Here is a 25,810-nt window from a genome sequence, read left to right on the forward strand (position 1 = left end):
CATGAAAACTAACATTTTGATAACTTATTCAGTCTTCTTTCCGCTTGGAGGAAAGCGTTCATTTACTCACACCCATCCCAATTTTCCAACTGACTCGTGTGCTCCCCCATTAGTTAGTGTCCCTCCTCGCCCTGCCATTCCCACATATATTGGTCCTCCCCTCAGAAGAGGCTGTTGCAGTTTGCAATCTTTCCCAAATTGGAATTCACATTTCCAACATGTTTCCAAGTAGCAGTCTTAACCGCTTTGGTCCTGGTTAAGACTAACATTGAATTTATTTCAAGATAACAAGATCACACAGAACCACCAGCAATTGTACCATACTTGATCCACACAATATTGGAATTGCTCCCAAACGAATTGGAGCCCAAAATTTTGAGGTTTTCAGAACACTTCAACTGAGTGCATAAAGGAATGTTGCATGAGGGATGACCACTCTGTGAAACTGGATGCACTCACAAACTCTCCCACCCATTATTTTTGTATGGACTGCAGTTATGAATTCTCATACACCCTGGCACAGGATCGAGTGTCTATCCAATCGTTTTCCTGTTAGGAAGCATTCGTCTAAGGATTCATGCCTCAATGTTCATTGTCATTCTGACACAAAAGCAAAATACCATGGATGTTGGAAATTCAAAGATGAAGCTTCCACAAAATGCTGCAAATACTCAGCAGGTCTGTTAGCGTCTGCAGAGAGAGAAACTGAGCGAATGTTCCAGTTCAATGAACTTTCATCAGAACCCGCTCCAAATCTGCTGCCTGACTGGCTGGATCTTGCCAGAGTTTTCTCCTTTTGTTGTCTACATCATGACCTCAACACTGCTCGTTTGTCTGAAGCTAAGGGACCAGAGCTTGAAGTTTGCAGTCGCATCCAGTAAAACCGCTAAGTGTGATGGCCACTGCAAATTTATTTGCACTGCAGACACAGACAAGAAGCCGACTTGTTGGGCTGGCCAGTATGGGAACAATGACTTTGAAAATAGCCTCCACTGTGAATGAGATTAGAGTGGGGCTTTCGCAGTGTGTCAGCACAATGTAACTAGAACATGTTTGAAACCACTGCAACAACAGCAGATCATAGCTTTCTGTTCTTTGCTTTGTGTCCTAGTGCTCACCATGACTTGTGCGGGTGCAGAAAATCGCACACCGGCAGACAATTCCACTTTCAGCTCGATAGGCAATATCTTTTCCCAAAGAGGGCATAGGTTTAAGGTGAGAGGGGAGAGATACAAAAGTGTCCAGACGGGCAATTTTTTCACACAGAGGGTGGTTAGTGTCTGGAACAAGCCACCAGAGGTAGTAGTAGAGGCGGGTACAATTTTGTCTTTTAAAAAGCATTTAGTTACATGGGTAAGATAGGTATCGAGGGACATGGGCCAAATGTGGGCAATTGGGACTAGCTTAGTGGTTTAAAAAAAAGGGTGGCATGGACAAGTTGAGTGGAAGGGCTGTTTCTATGCTGTAGACCTCTGACTGCTCCAGTTACATTGGTTGCACTAATGATTTTAATCACCTGTGGATTTTCCTGCTATCATATCCAAACAAACATCCTCTTTGAAAGTTAAACAGGACATCTTTTTTTCCTTACCTCCCAAGTAAGCTGTCAAAAATGTGAAGCTTTCAAAACATGACTTCACAAGGGATCCTCAAGGGAATGACTGGAAGGCATGTTCAGCTCATTGACAAGTCAGAATATGCCACTGCTAAAACTAAAGATGATTACTTTGGGAATATTAAAAATAGAATTGCAAACTTTACAACATTTTAATGCTCAAAGGAACCTATATTTCTGGTCAGACTTCAGGGCTTTTCATTTCACCATTACCGTGCTTTGGAATTGCAGCCCAATTGATTTTTTACTTCCGTCTCTCCCAACAGTTTTCCCTTTCTCTTTCGATGGGTACTGTCAGGTGATGAGTTCAGGTACCTCACGCTAGGGGTCATGCTTATGGACAATGAGCTTTCCACAGGCTATTTAACCATGCTTAGAGGACAATAATAACATCAAGTTCATCTGACAAAGATAGAAGCAGGTGGAAGTATAAATATTTAAAGCAGGAAAATTTTCAAGGCCATAGAGAACGTAAAAAAGAGGACTAATTGGAAATCTTCACCAGACACAGAATGGTGAGTTAAAGGGTCTATTTCTGTGCTGCAAAATGATCTCATTCAATATTCATACTTTCAGAGTTGGAATTAACCCTGCACAAACAGAAATGACTCAGAAACTCGATGCAGACTGGAAATAAACCTGGAACCTTCCTGGATTAAATGGCTGGATCACAATGCCTTAACCAGTACCAATTTTACCATTATTCCATGCTTGACAGAATAGCAATATCACCTCAGTGCCATCAGTTGAAGCCTCATTCCAGCCTCAGAAATCCCAGCCCACTGCGACTGACCACGTAGCCGCGTGGAAACTCATGAACCAACCATGCTGAAAGTTGTCAATGTTGATAGCCAGTGATGAAGAAACAGTCCAAATGGACTGAAGGCATTTAAGATACTAATCTTTCAGTGTTCAGCATTTCTGACTGAGGCTGAGATGCATTCAGATGTGCTGAACTGAAGAGGAAGGCAACTTGAAATATAGGGCAAGAACCCCCCATTACAAGAACTTTCTAGGAAAAGGTGGATGAAGCAAATGCCATTCTACTCTTCATGCATGATGTGGAGGTGCTGGTGTTGGGCTGGGATGGGCACAGTATGAAGTCTCACATCACCAGGTTAAAGTCCAACAGGTTTATTTGGAATTATGAGCTTTTGGAGTGCTGCCCCTTCATCAGATGATGAAACTTTTGGACTTTAATGTGGTGCTATGAGAATTCTTACTATTTATGCATGGTAAAGTACTACTCACACCATGAAATGACAGGACATGAATAATTTCTGACCTGATGTTTAATGAGTGTGGAGAACTGAGGAGGAACAGGTGGTTTGGGAATCTCGCTTCCCAAAACTCTCCCACCTGAGAGCTTTCCTTACCTCTTGCTAGGGATTGTTGCAAACTAGAGATTGATTGCTGTGATTAGGTAACAGCTTCATCTTGTTTCTAACATTTGTTCAACATGAGGGCAGAAGCGAACTTGATGGATCTGGGGGCAGTATCTACTGGCTGTTTATGAAGGCTTCTGATCCTGCCGACAGCACCATCCCGCTGGGGTTTTTGCAGTGGTGAGGGGGAAACCCCATTGGCAATGACAGGACCAGAAGAACCTGCCGCCAGCCACAGGCGAGCTGTCCTCCGTCACTGCAGAACATGCCGCAGAATGGGAGGAAAATCCCCGTGTGGGTCTTTCTTCATCTTGTAATTCCTATGTTTGTACATCTGTAGTTTTTATAAATCACTTCATCGTCAACACAGAAAATACTGGTCTCAGTTTTGACAAAGTCATTCTTGCATTGTAGACATAAAACCTTTCAGGTAGACATGGGAGTGCAGTGGGAATCTTAAATAATGCTGCTAAATGGTTAGCCGTGGGCAACGGCAACTGAAAACGCCGGAGACACATTGGTCTCGAAGGATTATAAACACAGTTTGCTTACAGAAATAAACACGAGGCTGTTTGCAAGGGAAATCAGTGACAGAGGAACTCTCAAACCTAACACTTCTGTAAAAGTACTTCTTAAAAGAGGAAAACATGAAACACTAAATATAAACCAGCTTCAGACTCTGAAGTAATGCTCTCCAACAATCTCTGCAGAGCAAACATCAACTTGAATTTATCTGGTGCCTTTAATGTCGTGCCATATCACAAAGCGCTTCACAGGAGTGTTATGAAGAGGTATTAGAAAGGAGGCAGAATCAGTCTCAGGAAACCAGGAGACAGATAGGCACTGATGTGAAAGGCTGTAACCAAAACCCAAAGGATCACAAGAGGCAACTTGAGTTCCCTTTCCAAAGCTTCAATGGGTGAGCAGAGTTAATTATAAATTATATCATTTGAATTAATGGAAAAGTGGAATGCACGATAGGAAAATAAAAACTTCAGAAACAAAGAATTTTGATCGCATCACGAAGAACTTGACATCAGCAGTTCAGCATAGACAATGTCCAAACAGAGTTTACCGAATAGGAGCAAACAACTGCTGGAAGAAAAGCAAGAGCAAGCAAAGGAGCTGAGAGTCCACTCTGAGATGCATACAACATCAAACAGATCAAAGCTCCCTTCAACAGCCCTGAAGAATCACCAGTTATAGTAATGACCTGAACTTACATTGGCCCTGCCTGCAGAGGGGCCCTGGCGCCAGGGAAATTTAAGAACATGCTGTAAAATACTGGCTAAGTAAGCATTGAATCTCAAACTACAGCAGCTCCATGCAGCCTACACAAAGCAGGCAGTTCCATTTCCAGGATATGAATGGAAACAACAAGAGATGTAATGTAGCAGAGGGAGGGAGTAGAGATGGGAAGCAGATAAAGGGAGGAAAAAAAGTGGGGGGAGGAGGGTGGTGGGGAGGGAAATGAAGATGGAAAGGCGGGAGAGTATAGGGAGACACAGGAGGAGTGGCAGGGAAGGAAGAGAAAATTAGGAGAACGTGTGCAGGGAGGGAGTGAGGATGGGGAGAGAGTGAGAACGTATTTGGGAAAAACAGTGTGTGGGGAATGAAGGAGAAAGAATGGGAGTGAGAAAGAGTTGGGGAGGGCAGACTGTGTATGGGAATGAGTGAGGCAGAAAGGGGAATCGGATGAGAATGAATTAGGGTGAAGAAGAGGAATGAGGTGTTCTCATGAAATGATCACATTAGGACAACCAATCTCACAGCAGAGCTACTGAATATGACCATACCTGACCTCCAGCTGGTTGGAATCTGGACAGTACACAGATCATCTGAGGACTCATCCGTTGATGTGCCAATGAAGTCAAAGTTGAGGCAGTTGTGAGCCAGTTTGAGAAGCTGCATGAGGAGACCATGCTGGCTTTCGTCATTGAGATTCAAGGTCTTTCCAGATGCCTGCAGGAACATGTGTGCCATTATTAACAACCCAATCAACAGTCTGAGTGCTAATGACAGGGGCAGTGTTATGACATTTCTCAGTGACATTTCAGTTGTGGTCATGTTTCCCATTCAGCCACCTGAACTGGGAAGAACAACGTAACCTGGAATCAATCCGTTTCTGCTGCTGCCCACAGTCAGCTGGTCAAGATAACGTTTTTTTGGGTACTACGCATTTGCTGACAATGTGCGTGTTTTATTACTTGTGACGGTGGAGCTAAGTAGTGATGCAGTAAGGAGTGCTTCTTCTGTGTCAGCTTTTGTGTTGCCTTGGGGCTATTGCCCTTGTATCACATGGATATCGCTGCGGCTATTCAGGGCAGTGGTTGAAGCAACAACTTGACCAGCTAGGTTACTGTGGAGAAACGCGCAGGAAAAATACACTTCAAAATAAATAAATATGATCAGTAGATCATCAAAAGATTCAGAAAGCAATCCTGCATTCACGTCACGCTGTCACACTGCCACGCTAAAGCACTGCCACACTGTCTCACTGCCAGTAATATGTGAAGCGTTTACCTGTTTTAGTAAGTTGCAGGAGAGTGTGAAGATATCAAATAGTGACGTGTCTCTGAACGATGACGCAATTTTCCTATGTTTCGTCAGTGGGTGCGTAGTGTCAGCCTGGTGGGAAAGGTGCAAAGTCATCAAACCATGTGTTCACAAAGGCGATATTCTCATTCATAAATTATTTTAAGTACTGATGCAGGTTAACAAGGCCATAGACAATGCAAACAAAGCACAGGGGTTTGTTTACAGAGGAAGAGAATTTAACAGCAGACAGGTTATGCTAAACTCCTCTGGAAACTAGGTTAGAGTACACTGAAGGGACTGTGCTCAGTGTTTGTCTCTGTATTCCAGACACAATCACACCGAGGCGCTGGAGCATGTGAAAGAAGATGAACAAGGATGGCATTATAACTAAGAGATGATAGCTATAATTAATGGCTGAACAAGCTGAGGCTCGACGGCTGAAGGGTGACCCAATAAGGGATGGAAGGGAAGATGAGCAAGTCCAAAATTTGGGCCACATTCCGACATTCCTCCTCATACCTTAATGGATTCATCAGCAGCTGGTCTGAGGAACACTCATTTCTCTGATATCCCTGACATTCCAGGTCATTGTCTGCTAAAAAAGCTTGTTCAGAGTGAGGCAACTGTAGATACCAGTCAGGCCATGAAACTGTCAGTCTTGAGATAATTAAAAGGACATTTTTATTCTTCCAATCAACCACTGGGCTTATGATTGCTCAAGGTGGAAACCTTTGCTCTGCGAACTATGGAGTAATCTAATTAATAGAAGTCTTGAAAAGTATGAAGGGGTTTGATAACAGAAGATGTATCCACTATGAGAAGCGAGCAACAAAAAATTAAATAAGATGGTTTGGATGGTGAGGGACACTGGCACAGATTTGAATGGATAAGTCGTCTGCTCCTGTGAAGGGATGCTCCAGGATTACGACTCAGCAGCTGGGCACAAGCCCAGATGCTTCAAGTCAAGTGAATCATCCCACTGTTAATACACAGAGAATCTGACACAAAGACTGAGGGAAGAGAACAACAGATAAATGAAGTGCTGGATCGAACCGGATCGAACGTTTCACATCATATTAAACACACTGATTTTGAACAGACCAGTCGAGTTAGCAATTCCAGGAAGCTTTTAAATTTCAAACACAAAATGCTTCAATGTGGAGTTGCCAGCATTGGACCGGGGTAGGCGCAGTTAGTAGTCTCACAACATCAGGTAAAAGTCCAACAGGTTTATTTGGTGGCACGAGTTTTCAGAGCACTGCCCTTCATCAGGTGAGTGACTCAACTGATGAAGGCACACACCTGATGAAGGAGCGGTGCTCCGAAAACTCGTGCTACCAAATAAACCAGTTGGACTTTAACCTGGTGTTGTGAGACTTCTTACTGCAGAAAATGCTTCAAATGCTGGAAAACAGAAAATGTTGGATATACTCAGCAGGTCAGGAAGATCAGTGGAGCGCCACAGAGAGTTAATATTCCAGGTCAATGACCTGGTGCAGGCATGATCATATATTCACCCTCCTGTTAAAGTAAGAAGTTCAATAGTCACGAGTAGGCTAACGTTAACACTGCAATGACGTTACTGTGAAAATCCAATAGTCGCCACACGCGTACACTAAGGGAGAATTTAGCCTGGCCAATCCACCTAAACAGCACGTCTTTGGACTCTGGGGGGAAACCGGAGCACCTGGAGGAAACCCACGCAGATGTGGAGAGAATGTGCAAACTTCACACAGGCAGTGACCCAAGCCGGGAATCAAACCCGGGTCCCTGGTGCTGTGAGGCAACAGTGCTAACCACTGTGCCACCCCTGGCTTTGTAACCTGAATGGATCTCAGGAATTCAGATTCTCTGGTCAAATGGATGGTGAAGAATTTGGGCTGAAAATCAGAATTGTTAACTTTCCTCTCTGAAATTACACAGATTTGTTTGCTGAGAGTACTCTAATGGTAAAAACATGCAGGTATGTGACCAGGTGTGTGGATGAGGGTAGTACAGTCAATGTAGTTTATATAGATTTCAGCAAAGCCTTTGACAAAATCCCACATGGCAGACTTTTAAAGAAGGTAAATTCACATGGGATACAGGCTAATTTGATAAGTGGATTCAAAATTGGCTCAGTTGTAAGAGATGGAGGGTGGTGACACAAGTCTACTTTAATAACTGGAAACTGGTCTCCAGTGACATACCACAGGGATCCATGCTGGGCCCTCTACTATTCAGCATTTGTACTATGTCGGGGGCTAGATGAGTAAGCTTGTGATGATGCAAAGATTGGTCAGACGGTTAACATTGAGGTTGAGTGTCCTGGGCTCCAAGATATAGGCGGAATGGTCAGATGGGCTGGCAAGTGGCAAATGGAACGTAAACCTAAAAAGTATGAGGTGATACACTTTGGAAGGAGTAATGTGACAAGGAAGTATTCAATGAATGCATGACACTTGGAAGTTCTGAAAAACAAAGGGCCATTGGTCTATTTGTCCATGAATCTCTGAAGACGGAAGGGCATGTTAGTAGCGTTGTCAAAAAGGCATAGGGGACACTTTCCTTGATCAATCGAGACATAAGGCAGGGAAGTTATGTTGGAGTCATAGAGAACTTGGTGAGGCCGTGTCTAGAGTACTGTGTGCAGTCATGGTTGCTATTTCATCAGAAGGATGTAACTGCATTTGAGGGGGTGCAGGTGAGATTCAGCAGGATGCTGCTTAGGATGAACCATTTAAGTTTTAAAGACAGGTTGTGTAGGCTTGGGTTGTTTTTGTTGAAGCAGAGAAGACTGAGGGACAACCTGTGGCAGCACAGTGGTTAGCACTGTTATCTCACAGCACCTGGGACCTGGGTTCAATTCCTGGCTTGGGTCATTGTCTGTGTGGAGTTTGCATGTTCTCCCTGTGTCTGTGTGGTTTTTCGTCGGGTGCTCCTGTTTCCTCCCACAGTCCAAAGGTACGTGGGTTAAGTTGATTGGCCAGGCTAAATTGCTTGTCAGTGTCTCGGGATGCTTAGCTTAGAAGGATTATCAGGCTAAAAATGTTACAAGGTTATGGGGATAGAGCCTAGGCGGGATTGCTGTTGGTACAGACTCGATGAGCCGAAGGGCCTCTTCTGCACTGTACGATTCTATGATTCCACCTCTCGAACTAAATTTGCTTCAGCTAAACTCACCTTGAATGTCTGGGTAATAATTGTAATTGCAAAGGAGGGCAAAATAAAAAGGGAAAATGCAAGTTAGGAAAATTAACATTCTTAGTCAGACTTACGGGTCAATATTGTGATCTTACATTCCTAGTTGGGAACTGTGCTCATACAAGCCACAGGCCAATAACTGAAGCTACAGTAACACATGGGAACATACTCGCAACTTACTCACCATTCTAACCTGGAAATATATCGTCTGCCATTCCACCACCATGGTTGTGTCAAGCTCCCAGAACCCCCTTCCCTAACAGCACCGTGGGTGTACCTACATCACATGGTCTGCAACGGTTCAAGAAGGCAGCTGGCCACCACCTTCGCAAGTGGCAATGAGGGATGGGGAACAAATGCTGACCTAGCCAACAATGCCCAAATCCCATAATGTATAAAACACAATGCAGTTGGTTCAAAGGTAGAGGAGTCCAAAACTAGAGGACATAGGTTTAGAGGGGAGAGATACACAAGTGTCCAAATTTTCCACACAGAGTGGTGAGTGTCTGGAACAAGGTGCCAGAGTTCGTAGAAGAGGCGGATACAATTTTGTCCTTTAAAAAGCATTTAGACAGCAAGATGGGTCTCAAAGGATATGGGCCAAATGAGGGCAATTAGGATTAATTTAGGGGTTTAAAAAAAAGGCAGCATGGACAAGTTGGGCTGTAAGGCCTATTTCCGTGTTGTAAACCTCTATGATTCTATGAATTCTGACTTGTACTCGTAAATGTACAGACAGGACACAATATTGCCATGCTTTTGCTTTATAGACAGGACAGTGATATTGCCATGCTAATGCACTGAAGTGCAAGTTTGCAACAGTCCGAAAGGGGAGGTAGAATTAAACACAGCATCAATTGATCAAACAAATCAGATAAATACTCTGGATCAAATTTCAACAAATTTCAGGCCAGGCAGCAGATATTAGGGAGCTGTTCCACGGATGAGGGGTTACAGCTACAAGGTTAGATTGGGGAAATTAAGAGTTATTCTGCTTGAAGAAAAGGAGACTGGGAGAAGATCTGATAAAGGTGCAGAAGTTTATTACAGGTTTGGAGAAGCAAGGCAGAGAGGAGCTATTCCCATCAGCTCATGGAAGGGGACACAGATTTTTGAGCAAGAATATGGGGTTTTCACCCAGATTGGTAATGCCCTGGAACATTCTGCCAACGATGATCGTGGAAGCAGAAACCATCAACAATTGAAAAGAAAATCAGATGGGTGCTTGAGGAAAATAACCCAACAGGGTTACAGGGACAGAGCAGGAATTTGGGCATGATTCCATTGCCACACCAAGATATGGCACAGACTCAATGGCCCGAATGGCCTTCTTCTGTGCCGTGTGTGGCTGTCCCAGCAATGGGAATGAGGACAAGCTGTTAGATCGGGGAATGTGGGATCAGCATAACTTCCAAGGAAGTGGCAATGAGTGGCACATTTTTCAATAAAATGATCAAGTGTTTCTAAAGTTGGCGGAGAGCAGAGTATGATGGGCAGCCAAGCACAAAATATAGTCAAAAGGAAATGGAAATAAAAGAAAATAAGATACCGACTCTCTTGAAAGAAGCAGTGGTGCTTACCTGGTTTATTTCATTTGTTAACTGAGAGAGAATCATGACTCCTATAATACAGTGTTCAACGCTGTCCTGTGGTGAGAAAACACAGAAACAATGCATTATTTACTTCCTCTTCCCGCAGTATTCCCGAAGCAAATTAAGCATGATTGACTTCTGATCTGTTAACCTCCTGGGTCCCTGGCTCATTAATACAATGGCAAATCTGCCTCTTCCAAATGCAAGTTAAACTGAACTGTTAATCCAGCTGATATGGGAGGATACATGATAAACATTTCAGATTAATTCAGGATATGCTTCATAAACATTTAGATTCAGCGGATAAAAGCAAATAACTGCGGGTGCTGGAATTTGAAACCAAAAGAGAAAATGCTGGAAAATCTCAGCAGGTCTGGCAGCATTTCTAAGGAGAGAAAAGAGCTGACGTTTTGAGTCCAGACGACCCTTTGTCAAAGCTGAAAGGCATAGAAAGTGGGAGGTATTTATACTGCAGGGGAAGGGAATGAAAGATGAGTCATTGACTAAGAGAGAAATGGAAAGCAGCGAAGGTGGATGGGGAGTTGGCGGAGGTTCTGGAGAATTAAGTACATCGGGGGCTGAGGCAGAAGTTTGCACTGAATGGCAGAGCAGGCTCAATGGGCCATACGGTCTCTGCTTGCTACTATTTCTTAGATTTCCACTGGTTGCGATTAAGAGGACACATTTAAGATAGTTGACAAAAGAAGAGTTTTTTTTGCACGGTGAGTTATCATCTGGGATGCACTGCCCAAATCAGCCTGAGGTTATTAATAACACCTTTTAGAAGATACTTAAATTATTAACTGAAAAAGGAAAGTATTTGCAACACAGCAGGCAAACAGCGGAGCTCAGGCACTACACAATATCTCTTCCAGGGAGCCAGTGTCAGCACAATGGGCTGAATGGTCTCCATCTGTGTTGCATGATTCTGAATCTACTTGTAGGCACAAAACGTTCAAAGGTGACTTGAACATGACCCGAATCAAACGGTCTACTGACAGAGAGAGAGAGGGGAGCACAGATAAACAGCAGTCTAGTTAAGAGTGTTTTGTTCTCCCTCCCCATCTGTTTGCAGCACAGATCACTGTGTCACAAGTCACAAGAAGCAGCCGAGCTGATTCTCTGTCTAGAGTTCAGAAGCTGCCTGTTGTGTTCCAACAAACTCCGTGGTCTGCGTCTCGGTTCCTTCCTCTGCGACTTGATTCTGGACTTCTGAACTCACAGACCACAATCAGTAAGGATTGGCAACAATACCTCCTGCACTCTCATCCTCAACACCAGTGCCCCACAAGGCTGTGTTCTCAGCCCCCTACTATACTCCTTATACACCTATAGCTGTGCAGCCAAATTCCCCTCCAACTCAATTTTCAAGTTTGCTGATGACATCACCATCGTGGGTCGATCTCAAATAATGACGAGACTGAGTAGAGGAATGAGATAGAGAATCTGGTGAACTGGTGCAGCAACAATAATCTCTCCCTCAATGTCAACAAAACGAAGAAGATTGTCACTGACTTCAGGAAGCGTAGTGGAGAACATGATCCTGCCTACATCAATGGGGACAAAGTAGAAATGGTCGAGAGCTTCAAGTTTTTAGGTGTCCAGATCACCAAGAACTTGTCCTGGTCCCCCCATGCCGACACTATAGTTACGCAAGTCCACCAACGCCTCTACTTCCTCAGAGGACTAAGAAAATTTGGCACGTCAGCTACGACTCTCACCAGCTTTTACAGATGCGCCATAGAAAGCATTCTTTCTGGTTGTATCACAGCTTGGCACGGCTCCTACTCTGTTCAAGATTGCACAAAATTACAAAGAGTTATAAACGAGGCCCAGTCCATCACGCAAACCGCCCACTGACACTGTTTACACTTCCTGCTGTGTCGAAAAAGCAGCCAGCATAATTAAGGACCCCATGCATCCCATTCTCTCTTCCAAGATACAAAGGTCTGAGGTCACGTACCAACCGACTCAAGAACAGCTTCTTCCCTGCTGCTGTCTGTTGAATGGACCTACCTTGCATTAAGCTGATCTTTCTCTACACCTTAGCTATGACTGCAACACTACATTCTGCACTCTCTCCTTTCCTTCTCTATGAACAGTGTGCTTTGTCTGTATAGCATGCAAGAAATACTTTTCACTGTATGTTAATACAAGTGACAATAATAAATCAGATCAAAACTAACTCGGCATAGTAACAAGGTCGGACTACGTAGCCCCTCCCCCAAACCAGCTCTGCTATTCAATTAGATCAAGGCTGATGAGCATCCTAAATCCCTTTACTTGTCGTGATTCCATATTCCTTATAACCAGTCACAGGACAGGAGCAGAATTTGGAACGCTTTGGGGCAACAGAGCTCACTGTAGACTGCCCACTGTGCTGTGGAGAAGGGGTGCCAGCCAATCATTAATAACTTTCTTTTCTGCACTGCTTGCTTCTGAGGAGAAATACATGCATTCAGCATGATTACCACAAAAACACAAAAATGAATTTCAGCCTGAGTCTTTGAAGCCAGAATAAACATGTGTCGGACAATAAAGCTTTGTTCAGGAAACTGAGGGCATTCTGCTACCTGCAAGAATCTCGTGACATCTGCAATGACATTCCTGAACACGTACTCATCCTTCTGGCAGTCGAACCAGCCCAGTTTGGTGATTCTGGCAAACAGCTGGATCAGGGCTTGCGTTACAAAGTTTGCCAGCTTTGGCCTGGTTGCCAAGTAATTCAAGACATAGTTTCCTAACAACAAGAGAAAAGGAAAACAAATTAAAAGCTGCAGCATCCTTGAAAATGCACCCAATTTCACAACAACAAAACTGCATTTAAAGGCTTCTTTTCATGATCTCAGACTGCCCTCTGTTCCATAGTCAATAAGTACCTTTTTTCCAACAGTGATCAATTTTGTAATGTGAGAAACACAGTAGCCAATTTGCAGCAGCAATGTTTAGGGTGGCACGATGGCACAATGATCAGCACTGCTGCCTCACAGTGCCAGGGTCATGGGTTCGATTCCCGGCTCAGTTCACTGTCTGTGTGGAGTCTGCACATTCTCCCTGTGGGTTTCCTCCCACAGTTTGAAGATGTGAAGGTTAGGTGGATTGGCCATGCTAAATTCTCCCTCAGTGTACCCGATTCGGCCCCGGGATGTGGCAGCTAGGGGATTTTCATAGAACTTCACTGCAGTGTTAATGCAAGACGACTTGTGACACTAATAAATAAACTTGACTTTTCCAGAACAGCGACGAAACAAGTGATTAAAGATGCAGTTCTGATGAATGTTAACTGAAGGATAAATATTAACCAGGCACTCTGCCGCCCTTCTTTGAAATAGGGATCTTTAACACACACCTGAGGGCATAGACCTGGGGCCTTGATTGAAAGTGTCAGCCAAAAGATGGCGACCCAAATGGTGCTGCATTCCCTCAGCAATCTAAAGCAGGATTGTTGTGCTCAGGTCTCTGAGGCATAGAAGTGAGGGCACTGTCCACTGACCCACAGCTAACACTGCTGGCTGAGCGATGGTCACTGTTCTTTTGCCCACAAACCGAACTGCACAGTGAGGGCCCCAATGATTAAATGACCAGTTAATCTGCATTGCTAGTTAACTGTAAGCTAAATGCAAACCAGGAATCTGACAAACCATCTTTTTCTTATTAAAACGGCCTTAGTTTAATGCCTTGACTGAAAGATGTGCGTCAAACAGCTCAGCAATCCCTCAGTGTTGTAATGAAGTGTCAGTATATTCCGTCAGCATTGAGAGAGAGTACGAAGGAGTGTGAGTATTTGCACTGTGATACCAGGAGTGTGTTCGTACGAATAGTGTTGTCCTAGGAGAATGTCAGTATTTGCAGAGTCCCAAAGAGTACGTTAGTAGCAAAGAGTACCCATGGGTGTGTTAGTATTTAGACAGACTCCCTAGCAGCACGGTAGTCTTTGCCAAGTGTGTTCAGGAGAGCGCCAATATTTATCAAGTCTCTGAAAAACAGTGCGAGTATTTGAAGAGTGTCCCAAGAAGGGCTCCAGTCTTTGCAAAGTGAGCCCAGGAGCATGTCAGTGTTGACACAAGAACCTCTGAATGTCAGTGTGAGCATGGGCACATAGTCAGCTTTGCCAGGCATCCTGGCAAGGTCCCTCGGGATTGCGTCACCAAGACCAAAATTGTGGCTGGGATCAGGTAGGTCCCTTAAAGAAACGGGAGCGCAAATATGCATTCCACAGTCGCGTCCCACTCGAAATAGAAACATTTAAAATTAAAGATCACATACAGAATTTCTACTTGTCCCCTTAAGAGTTAGGAAAGAAATAGAGACTAATACTTACGTATGTCGGTGCGTTGTTCTAAAGGCAAAGGGTTATTCGTTCGTGACACTAGCTTTGTAAGGCAGGTTGCCGCCAGCAACTGCGAATATGACGACTGGGGAATAATCACAATCATAATATTAAAAGAGACAACAGTTGCTGAAGACCTTCACACTCGCAGCAATGAACGAGCACTGTGCAGTGTATCGGTGCTCATGTGCTTTCACTGAAAACTATTCCATTGATGAAGATGCAACTTTTGTCAGATTCACATTTTGCCTCCTTCCAGGAGTTGTAGAATTTCAGTAACTTCCAGAGTTCAGGCACAAATTGATGTGTACAGTTCAAACCTGCATTTCAAAACACTTCACCTCTGAATTAAGATCCAGATATCTGTCCATCCCCACACAGATATCCGTACATGAATGAGAACATGAGTTCAACTCATGGGTGACACGGTGATAGTGATTAACACTGGTGCCTCACAGCGCTCGGAAACCAGGTTCAATTCCGGCCTCGAGTCACTGTCTGTGTGGAGTTTGCACATTCTCCCCGTGTCTGCGTGATTTGTTTCCATCAATCTAATCTATATCAGCCACTCAGTCAAACTGTTCACCAAAGAATCAGAGTTGCTGTAGCAGCACACACTTTTAAAGCATGTTGTGGTCCGTAGCTATGCTCCAATTTCTTTCTATCACACGGTTGACCAGAAATCACTCTTACAGCTTGTCAATAGTCAACGTTTGGCCATATTATGAATGCACCGTCCTTGGCCATCAAATCCTGGGCTGGTATTCAAACCCACAGCTTCTGGCTCAGAGGCAGTGATGCGAGTGGCTGTGCCACAAGTTTTAGATTTACATTGCTGATGACCTTACTCCTTGGGCAATTTTACATTCCAGCGCAGCAAAGTTAAAAACATGCACATGAAATAGTGTCAATAGCGTAGAAGCGTGGCCATTCAGCTCAGGATAGTATTTAAGACCCCCTAAGAGGCTCCAACCAACTTTCCTTTCTTCCTCTACGACAGTACATATCTGTGCTATTTGCCATTGCCCTTGGCAAAGAGGTTTCTCCTCAGTTCAATATTGTATTTATAGTGACTGTCATATAATCATCGGATCCTGCAGTGCAGAATGAAGACATTCAGCCCATCAAGTCTGCACCAACCACAATCCCACCCAGGCCCTATCCCCACAATTTACCCGAGCTAGCCTCCCGACTAAGGGGCAATTTAGCATGGCCAGCCCACCTAACCTGCACATCTTTGGAGTGTGGGAAGAAGCTGGAGCACCCAGAGGAAACCCATGTGGACATGGGGAGAATGCACAGACTTCACGCAGACAGTGATCCAAGCGAGGAATCAAACCCGGGTCCTTGGCGCTGTGAGACAGCAGCACTAACCACTGTGCCACCCTGTCGTATCAGACCCTAGTCCTGGCCTTACCCTGAAATGGATATACCTTCTCCATGCCTATCCTATCAAACCCTTTCATATTTGTAATGGCCTCAGTCAGGTACTCTTTCAGTCATTTCTGATCTCGGGAAATCAGTCCCAGCCCAATCCATCATCTTTCCTCTCAGCTGAAAATCTCACTTGGTATCAATCTCATAATTTTGTTTGACTCCTGCTCCAGTCTTTCCTTTCTTATCGTTGGAAAACAAACCAAAAGACCCACAGGTGACCCTGGCATCTAGAGAAAAGGAATGAGGAATATGTCTCAGCAAACTTGCTCCATCCTTTCACCTGTGCCCGGCTCTCCAAAACAGAAACAGCAATATCTGCACAACGGGGAAGTGAAGAAAAAGAATCCAGCAATTAATGGTACCCTATCACGCAGGAAGATAAGAACATAATAACATAAGAAATAGGAGCAGGGGTAGGCCACCTAGCCTCCCCCGCCATTCAATAAGATCATGGCTGATCTGAAGTGGATCAGTTCCACTTTCCTGCTTTCTCCCCATTACCCTTAATTCCCTTGTCTGCCAAAAACCTATCTACCCGTGACTTAAATATATTCAACTAGGTAGCCTCCACCACTTCAACAGGCAGAGAATTCCAGAGATTCACCACCCTTTGAGTGAAGAAGTTCCTCCTCAACTCCGTTCTAAACTGCATGCCTTCTTCGCATGAGGCTGTGCCCTCTAGTCCTGCTGTCCTTTCTGAACGGGAAGAATCTCTCTACCTCTACCCTATCCATCCCATTCATTATCTTATACGTCTCTATAAGATCCCCCCTCATCCTTCTAAACTCCGAGTACAGACCCAGTCTATTCAGTCTCTCTTCATAGTCTAACCCCCTCATCTCCGGTATCAGCCTGTGAACCTCCTCTGCACTCCCTCCAAGGCCAAAATATCCTTGCGCAAGTGCGGCGACCAAAATTGCACACAGTACTCCAGCTGCGGCCACACCAGTGCCCTGTACAAGACCTCCCTGCTTTTATATTCTATCCCCCTCGCTATCAAGGCCAGCATCCCATTTGCCTTCTTGATCACTTGCTGCACCTGCAGACTGGGTTTTTGTGACTCATGCACAAGGACCCCCAGGTCCCTCTGCACCATAGCATGCTGCAGCTTTTCGCCCTTTAAATAGTAATCCCTCCTACTATTATTTCTGCCAAAGTGGATAACCTCACACTTGCTAACATGGTACTCCATCTGCCAGGTCCTCGTCCACTCGCTCAGCCTATCCAGATCCCTCTGCAGACTTTCAACACCCTCCGCACAATTTGCTCATCTTCGTGTCATCAGCAAGATAAAGTTTTGAAGCTCTCAAATGTTTTCTTCCCTAAATTGAGCAGATGAATTCTCTCTGAAATGGGTTTGCACAGTGAGTAGAAACAGCAGGTTACAAGACGGGCGGTGGGGTACTTCATCGAGTGATTGGTCGAAACTGATACGGCAATGGGGTGGAAGCCTATGTCAGGATTCAGAGCAGGGGAAGTCAAGGCCAAGAAAAAAAAGACAGCAAGACGAATAAGAAGTGATAGGCAGAGACATCAAGGGCCAGGATCAAAGAAGGATGGAATAAAAAACAGCAAGAATGGGACAAGGAGTGTTAAAAGGATTATCCTCAAGGTTTTGCACCTCACTGCTCGGAGCATTAAAACAAAATGAATGAAATAGTTGCACAGACAGACATAAAGGGGTATGATATAGTTGGGGTTATGGAGACATGGTTCGAAGGTAAGCAAGGATTGGAACTAAACATTGAGGGCCATTCATAGTTTAGGAAGGACAGGCGGAAAGGAAAAGGTGGTGAAGTTGCACTGTGGTTTAAAGATGACATTGATACGAATATTGAGGAAAGATATTGGCATGGACTAGGTGGAACCTGCATGGGTTGAATTCAGAAACATTAAATGACAAAAAACATTCGCGAATGTGGTATGCAGACCACCGAATTGCAGTGGTGATGCTGGGGGTAGCATTAGACAGGAAATCAGAGACGCATGTGATAAAGGACCATGTGTGATTATGGGCCATTTGAATCAATATATAGATTGGGAGAGTCAATGTAGTCAGAGTACACAGAGGAAGAATTTCTGGAGTGTACAGGGGATGGTTTTCTGGACATGAAGGAACCAGCAAGTAAACAGGCCATCTTGGACTGGGTGTTGTGCAATTAGAAAGAATTGGGGATGAGCGACCAGAATATGGTAGAGTTCTTTATCAAGGCGGATAATGATGTAATTGATTCTGCGGCCACGTAATCTCAATAGGTAACTATGATGGCATGAGGCACGAGTTGGTTATGATGGACTGACAAACTTCAGTGAAATGAAAGACACTAGACAGACCATGGCAAGTGTTCAAGGAACAAACAGATAAAACTCGACAAGTTATTTATTCCTGTTGGTGCAAGAGGAGAAAGGGAACTGTGGTCAAACCATGGCTTACAAGGAAATTAGAGATATCATTAGATTCAAGGAAGGAACATACAAATTGACAAGAAAAAGCAATAAGCCTGAGGATTGACAGCAGTTTAAAATTCAGCAAAGGCGGACCAAGGGATTGATTAAGAAGGGAAAAACAGAGCATGAAAGTAAGCTGGTGGGGAATCTAAAAACTGAATGCAGAAGTTTCTATAGGTATGTGAAGAGAACAAGATTGACAAAAACAAATGTAAGCCCCTTACAGTCAGAAATGGGGGAACTCATAATAGAGTCATACAGCAAAACAGCACGGAAACAGGTCCTTCAGCCCAAATGGTCCATGTCGACCATGGTGCCCTCCCAGCTCGTCCCAACTGCCTGCATTTGACCCATACCCTTCTAATCCTTTCCCATCCACAGACTTATCCAAATGCTGTTGAAATGTTGTTATAATGGGGAACAAAGAGTGGCTGAAGAATTAAATTCGCACTTTGCTTCTGTCTTCACAAAGGAAGACATGAATAATGTATCGGACGTTCTGAGAAACACAAGTTTTAGTGAGAAACTGAAGGAAATCAGCATTAGTAGAGAAATGGTTTTGGGGAAATTGATGGGATTGAAGGTGCATAAATCTCCAGGTCCTGATAATTGTCATTCTAGAGTATTAGAGGAAGTGGCCCCAGAAATCATAGATTCATTGGTGTTCATTTTCCAAAATTCTTTGGACTCTGGAATGATTCCTACAGATTGGAGGGAAGTTAGTGTAAGCCCATTGTTCAAAATGAGAGGTAGAAAGAAAACAGGGAATTATCGACCAGTGAGCCTAACATCAGATAGAGGGAAGTTGCTTCAGTCCATTATCAAGGATTTCATAACTCAACATTTGGAAAGCAGTGGGATAATCAGACAAAGTCAGCATGGATTTACGAAACAGAAAACTTGACAAATGTATTGGAATTCTTTGAGGAGAACCAGTGGATGTGGTTTGCTTATGCTTTCAGAAGGCTTTTGACAAGGTGTCACATGACAGATCACTATGTCATGTCAAAGCACATGGGATTGTGGGTAGTGTCTTGAGATAGGCAGAAAGCTGATTAGCAGATAAGAAGCAAAGAGTTGGCATAAATGGGTCTTTTTTTGATTGGCAGTCAGTGAGTAGTGGGGGTCTGTGTTAGGACCCCAATTGTTCACATTATATGTGAATGATTTGGAAGAGGGAACTGAATGTATTATCTCCAAATTTGCTGATGATATAAAGTTGACTGGGAGACTGAGATGTTTCAGCGTGAATTTGGACAAGCTGAAAGTGTGGGCATGTGTATGGCAGATGCAGTATAATGTGGATAAATGTGAGGTTATCCACTTTGGTAGCAATAATAGGAAAACATTATCTTTAGAATGGGTGTAAGCTGAGAGAGCTGGATACTCAGCAAGACCTTGGTGTCCTCCTGCATCAGTCACTGAAAGTGCGCAGGTACAGCAGGCATCAAAGAAGACAAATAACATGTTGGCTTTCATAGCGAGAGGATTTATGGAGAGAAACAGGGATGTTTTACTTCAATTGTAAAAGGCATTAGTGAGGCTACACTTGGAGTACTGTGTACAGTTTTGGTACCCTTATCTGAGAGAGGATGTCCTTGCTAGAGGCAGGAAAGCAAAGGTTTACCGGGCTGATTCCAGGGATGGCAGGACTATCAGAAGAGGAGAGACTAAACTGATTGGATTATATTTACTGGTGTTCAGAAGCGTGAGAGGGGATTTCACAGAAACTTACAAAATTATAACAGGATGAGACAGGATAGATTCAGAAAGAATGTTCCCAATGGTGGGGAAGTTTGAGGATAAGGGGTAAACCTTTTAGGACTGAGGTGAGGAGAAATTTACTGTCACAAAAAGTAGTGAGGCCAAAATATTGTGTGATTTCAAGATGAAATTAGAAATACCTCTTGGGGTTAAGGGAATCAAGGCATATGACGGGGAGGCCCACACAGAGTCATAGAAGTTCACAGCAAGGAAACAGGCCCTTTGGCCCAACTTGTCCTTGGCACCCAGGTTAAGGTCAATCCAATTGCCCATGTTTGGCCCAGATGCTTTTCAAAACACAAAAGGCAAAGACATGAGGACAGCGGTTTTGATAATCAGCCATGATGATAACGAATGGTGGCACAGCTGGCTCGAAGGGCCGAATGGCCAACTTCTGCCTCTATTTTCTCTGTATCTACGTTTGAGCTAAATTCAAACAAAATATCACCTGACCTAAGTATCAAATTCCAACACTGCGAATTAGAGGCCCTTTGAATGCTTGTGGAAGCAATATGCTTCAAAGGCAAATGAAGAATATTCTGCAATTATTTACAGCTTAATTAATCCAAACACTAAATATCAGAATCGTTCTTCATTCATGAAATTCCATCACGGATTTCAATGTTGCTTGGCTGTGAGTTGCTAAATAGCTGGGGTGCTGTTGAAAATTCATTATATGTACATCAGCTGAAGACACCACCTGTCAGGATAAAAATCCTTCAGAGCCTACTCTGCCTTTGTCCCTCTCAAATGCATTGCTGACAGCCCAAGAGAACACTGCTGTCAGGCAACAGGACGGTGTCTTAAGTGCGCAGAGATTTTAATTTCATTCACACCAGTTAGGGAGAGAGTGCAGAGATCTGCAGAAGACTGAGGGGAGAGTCACAACACAAGGTATAGGAGTAGACCATATGGCCTGTCCAACCTACAATAACATTATAGAGTCAGAGAATCAGAGATTTACAGCATGGAAATAGACCCTTTGGTCCAACTTGTCCATGCCGCCCTTTGTTTTTTAAAATCCCAAAGCTAATCCCAATTACCCGCATTTGGCCCATATCCCTCCATACCCATCATACTCATGCAATTCGCTAAATGCTATTTGAAAGACAAAATTGTACCCTTATTAGTTTTGAGTCTCTCATCCAAATCATTTGAGTACATTGTAAATATGTAGGCTAATCACTACAGGACTTCACTTTGAAAAAGACTTATTTATTCCTGCTCTCCGTTTCTTGCCTGCTAATCAATTCTAAACCCACGCCAATATATTAAACCCAATCCCATGCACTTTAGTTTTAGACACTAACCTCTTTAAACGAGACTTTGTCAAAGCTTTTTTAAAATCCAAATATAATGCAAGTATATCTTAAAACTGCACACAGTACTCCAGACAGGGTCTCACTAAACTCTGTATCACTGTCGTAAAACTTCTTTAACCTCCTACGCTAATCCCTTTGCAATAAAGGCCCAGGTGCCATTTGCTTTCCTATCATATGAGGAGAGACTAAGCTGGTTGGATTATATTTACTGGTGTCCAGAAGCGTGAGAGGGGATTTCATTGAAATCCTGCTGTATCTGCATGCTAACTTTCTGAATTTCTTGTATAAGCACACCCAAGTCTCTGAACGGAAACATTTACACACTTTACACCAATTTTCTTCTGTTATGACCAAAGTGAAAAACCTCACACTTGTGCATCTTATTGCTCACTCACTTAACCTGTCAAAATCTCTTTGCAGCTTGTATCCTCCCCACAACTTAATTTTTCACTTAGCTTCACTTTGTGTTCGCAAAACGAGCTACCTTCCTCTCCTGGTCCAGGTCAGTAACATAGATTGTAAATAGCTGAGGCTCCAGGGCGCTGGTCCATGTTGGTATTCCATTGGTGACAGGTTGACAACATGAATATGTCCCATTTATGTCAACTCTCCGCTTCATGTTCATTAACTAACCTTCCATCCGAGCTATTACCCATCACTCCATGAGCTCTTAGACCATAAGACATAGCAGCAGAAGTAGGCCATTCAGCCCACTGAGTCTGCCACGTCATTCAATGGGATCATGATTGCTCTGATAATCCGCAACTCCTTTCCTGCCTTATCCCCAAAACTCTCATTCCCTCACTGATTAAAAATCTGTCTATTTCAGCCTCGAACATACTTTATGACCCTGCCTCTATAACCCTCTACGGTAAAGAATTTCACAGATTCATTACCCTCAGAGAAGAAATTTTCCTTATGTCAGTTTTAAATGGCGACCTCTTGCTCTGAGACTATGTCCTCTGGTCCTAGACTCTCCCACAAGGGGAAGGAAACAAACTCTCAGCATAGACCCTTCAAGCCACCTGAGAATCCTACATGTCTCAATAAGGTCACCTCTCATTCTTCTAAACTCCAATGAGTACTGGCCCAACCTACTCAACCACTCCTCATAAAATCCCTCCATACCTCAGATCAACATCATGAACCTACTACGGACTGCCTCCAATGCCAATATGTCTTCCTTAGATTAGGGGACTAAAACTGTTCACTGTCTTCCAGGTTTGGTCTAATCTGTGCCTTGCAGAGTCTTTAGGAAGTCTTCCCTGTTTTTACACTCCATTCCCTTGGAAATAAAGGCCAACATTCCATTTGCCTTCTCTATTAACTGCTGAACTTGCATGCGGGCTTTTTGTGATTTATGCACAAGGACACCCAAATCCCTCAGTCCTGCAGCTTTCTGCAGTTTTTCTCCATTTAAATAATATTCAGCTCCTTTATTCTTCCTGCCAAACTGCAAAGCTTGTTATTTTCAGACATTATATTTCATCTGCCAAGTTTGTAGCCACTCATCTATCTACATTCCTCTATCGATGTGTCATCCTCACTACTTGCATTCCCACCCATTTTTGTGTCATCCACAAACTTGGCAATATTGCATTCACTTCCCTTGCCCAACTCATTCATTTATATCGCAAATAATTGTGATCCCAGCATTGACCCATGTGGCACTTCACTAATTCCAGGTTACTATCTTGAAAATGACCTTATTATCTCAACTCTTCGTCTTCTATTATTTAGTCAATGCTATGTGTTAATATACCACCCCCAACACCATGGGCTCTTACCTTAAGCAGTATTCTGTGCTACTGTTGAATGCTTTTTGCAAATCCAATTATGTTACACCGATTGGTTCCCCTTGATCTACATTTTTCATTGCCAAGTCAAGAGTTCCAATAAATTTTGAGGTGTAATTTCTCCTTCATGAAGCCATGCTGACTCTGTTTGATTATATATTTCTAAAAGCACTGCTATTGAATCCTTTGGTTAGTAGTCTCACAACAACAGGTTCAAGTCCAACAGGTTTATTAGGTTGCACAAGCGTTCAGAGCATTGCCCCTTCATCAGGTGACTCATCTGATGAAGGGGCAGCGCTCCAAAAGCTCATGTTACCAAATCAACCTGTTGAACTTTAACCTGGTGTTGTGAGATGACTTATTGTGCCTACCCCAGTCCAATGCTGGCAACTCCACATCATCAAATGTTTTACGGTGGACTCTTAACATTTTCTCAATGACAGATGCTGAGCTAACTGGCCTACAGTTAACTGTTCTTTAAATCTCCCTTAATTCTTGTTATATTTCCAATCCTGACATTTTTCCAGAAGTGTCCTGTTTTGCTATTGGCAGTTTATTGAATGCCTTGTGGAAACTGACATATACAGCTTCTGCTGGTTCCCATTATCTATCCTACTAGTTACATCCTCAAAAAACTCTTGAGAATTTTGTGAAGCAGATTTCCCTTTCATCAGACTGTGCCTTTGTTTGATCATACTGTGATTTTCTGAACGTATTATTCACACCTCCTTAATAATAGATTCCAACACTTTCTTGAGTCATGACTGAACAAGGTGGGGCAAGTGGCCCATTTACGATCCAAGCTTCCTCACGTCATTTTGGAATGCCATACCGTTTGAACTGTCCACAAAATGGTACTCACACTTCCTCTTTCTAACAGCAGTTGACATCTGCTCAGACAGTCCGGGCTATTGGTGAATTCAACCAGGGCCTTTTCTGCCTGCAGCCGAGTTGATGTGTCAGTGGTTTCATAGAGCTGTTTACACAGTATCTCTAGCTGGGCTAAGCTCTGCAATGAGAAAATAAGGAGTGGTTATTGAGAGATACTCTACATTGAGACCAGTTTTACATTACTCTTCACTTGGGATTGTTCTTGCACGAACAAAGAAACAAAACACATTAAAATAGTGTCCCAACAACCTCAGGATGTCCTAAAGTGCTTTACAGTAACGAAATTACTGGTGATAAGGTTCTAGGTTCAATTCCCACAAGGAGGACGAGAGTACAAAACTCAATACGCACACTCCAGTGCCGTGCTGAGAGGGGGTGATAAATCTTCTGTCTTAAACTGAGGATCTAGGTGGGTGTCAAAGATCCCATGGCAACATTTCAAAGAAGGGCAGTGGACTTGTCCCGACCAATGTTTATCCCTCAATCAACATCGCACAAAAAAGATTATTTTGTCATTATTACCCTGCTGTTTGGGAGTTTGTCCAGCATGAACTGTTTGCTATGTTCACTACAGTTCAACACTAACTGCATTTCAATCGCACTTTATCAACTGTAAAGTGCTTTGAGATGTCCACTGGTTGTGAAAAATGCAATATAAATGCAACTCTTGGTTTTAGAACCACAGAATCCCTACATTGCAGAATGTGCATTTGGACCATTGAATCTACACTGACTCTCCAAAAGAGCATCTTATGCAGGCCCACCCCCCACCCTATCCTTGTCCCCCCATGTATTTACCATGGCCAATCAACGCGACCTGCACATGTTTGGAAACTAAGGGGCAATTTAGTAATGTCAATCCACCTAACCTGCACATCTAAGCAGTTTAATTATTAGTCACAAGTAAGGCTTACATTAACACTGCAATGAAGTTACTGTGAAATTCCCCGAGTCACCACACTCCGGTGCCTGTTCGGGTCAATTCACTTAACCAGCACGTTTTTCAGAATGTGGGGGGAAACCCACACAGACATGGGGACAATATGCAGACTCCACACAGACAGTGACCCAAGCCGGGAATCAAACTTGGGTCCCTGGCACTGTGGAGCAGCAGTGCTAACCACTGTGCTACCTCTGGACTGCAGGAGGAAACTGGAGCATCCAGAGGAAAACCATACAGACCCGGCGAGAGTCAGCAAACTTCACACAGTAACCCCAGACCGGAATTGAACCCAGATCCCTGGTGTTGAGAAGCAGCAGTGCTAACTACTGTGCCAACAGCCAATTTGTACACAGCAAACTCATTTCCTTTCAGCTTTTTGCCTGAGGGATAATTATTGGCCTGAACATTGTGGATAACTCCCCTGAGATTACTCTGCTTGAGTAAGGATGAAGTGGATAAAGACACATTCCGGTCTTGAGCACATAATGAAGGCAACAACTCCAGCGCAGTGCTGAGTGGGGGATGTTGGAGGTACCACCTTTCAGATATGATATTAAATGTAACCC

General features: G+C 43.6%; 1 protein-coding gene across 3 annotated transcripts in view; it reads right to left on the reverse strand.

The window, feature by feature from the left end:
* xpo7 (exportin 7) overlaps positions 1-25,810 on the reverse strand; it is a 105,633-nt gene that overhangs the window by 49,629 nt on the left and 30,194 nt on the right. The window contains exons 2-7 of one of the 3 annotated variants that reach the window (XM_080216918.1): positions 24,273-24,419; positions 14,635-14,728; positions 12,887-13,053; positions 10,302-10,367; positions 5,524-5,628; positions 4,797-4,962 (exon numbers count right to left, since the gene is read on the reverse strand). In XM_080216918.1, the coding sequence (XP_080073044.1) occupies positions 4,797-4,962; positions 5,524-5,628; positions 10,302-10,367; positions 12,887-13,053; positions 14,635-14,728; positions 24,273-24,419 (745 nt within the window). Of the gene's footprint in view, positions 1-4,796; positions 4,963-5,523; positions 5,629-10,301; positions 10,368-12,886; positions 13,054-14,634; positions 14,729-24,272; positions 24,420-25,810 lie in introns of those variants that run through there. The other 2 variants (XM_080216919.1, XM_080216920.1) reach the window with 2 other exon arrangements.

The sequence above is a fragment of the Carcharhinus amblyrhynchos genome, chromosome 34, assembly GCF_965287045.1.
Source record: "Carcharhinus amblyrhynchos chromosome 34, sCarAmb.v2.hapA, whole genome shotgun sequence".
NCBI classification, from domain to species: domain Eukaryota; kingdom Metazoa; phylum Chordata; class Chondrichthyes; order Carcharhiniformes; family Carcharhinidae; genus Carcharhinus; species Carcharhinus amblyrhynchos.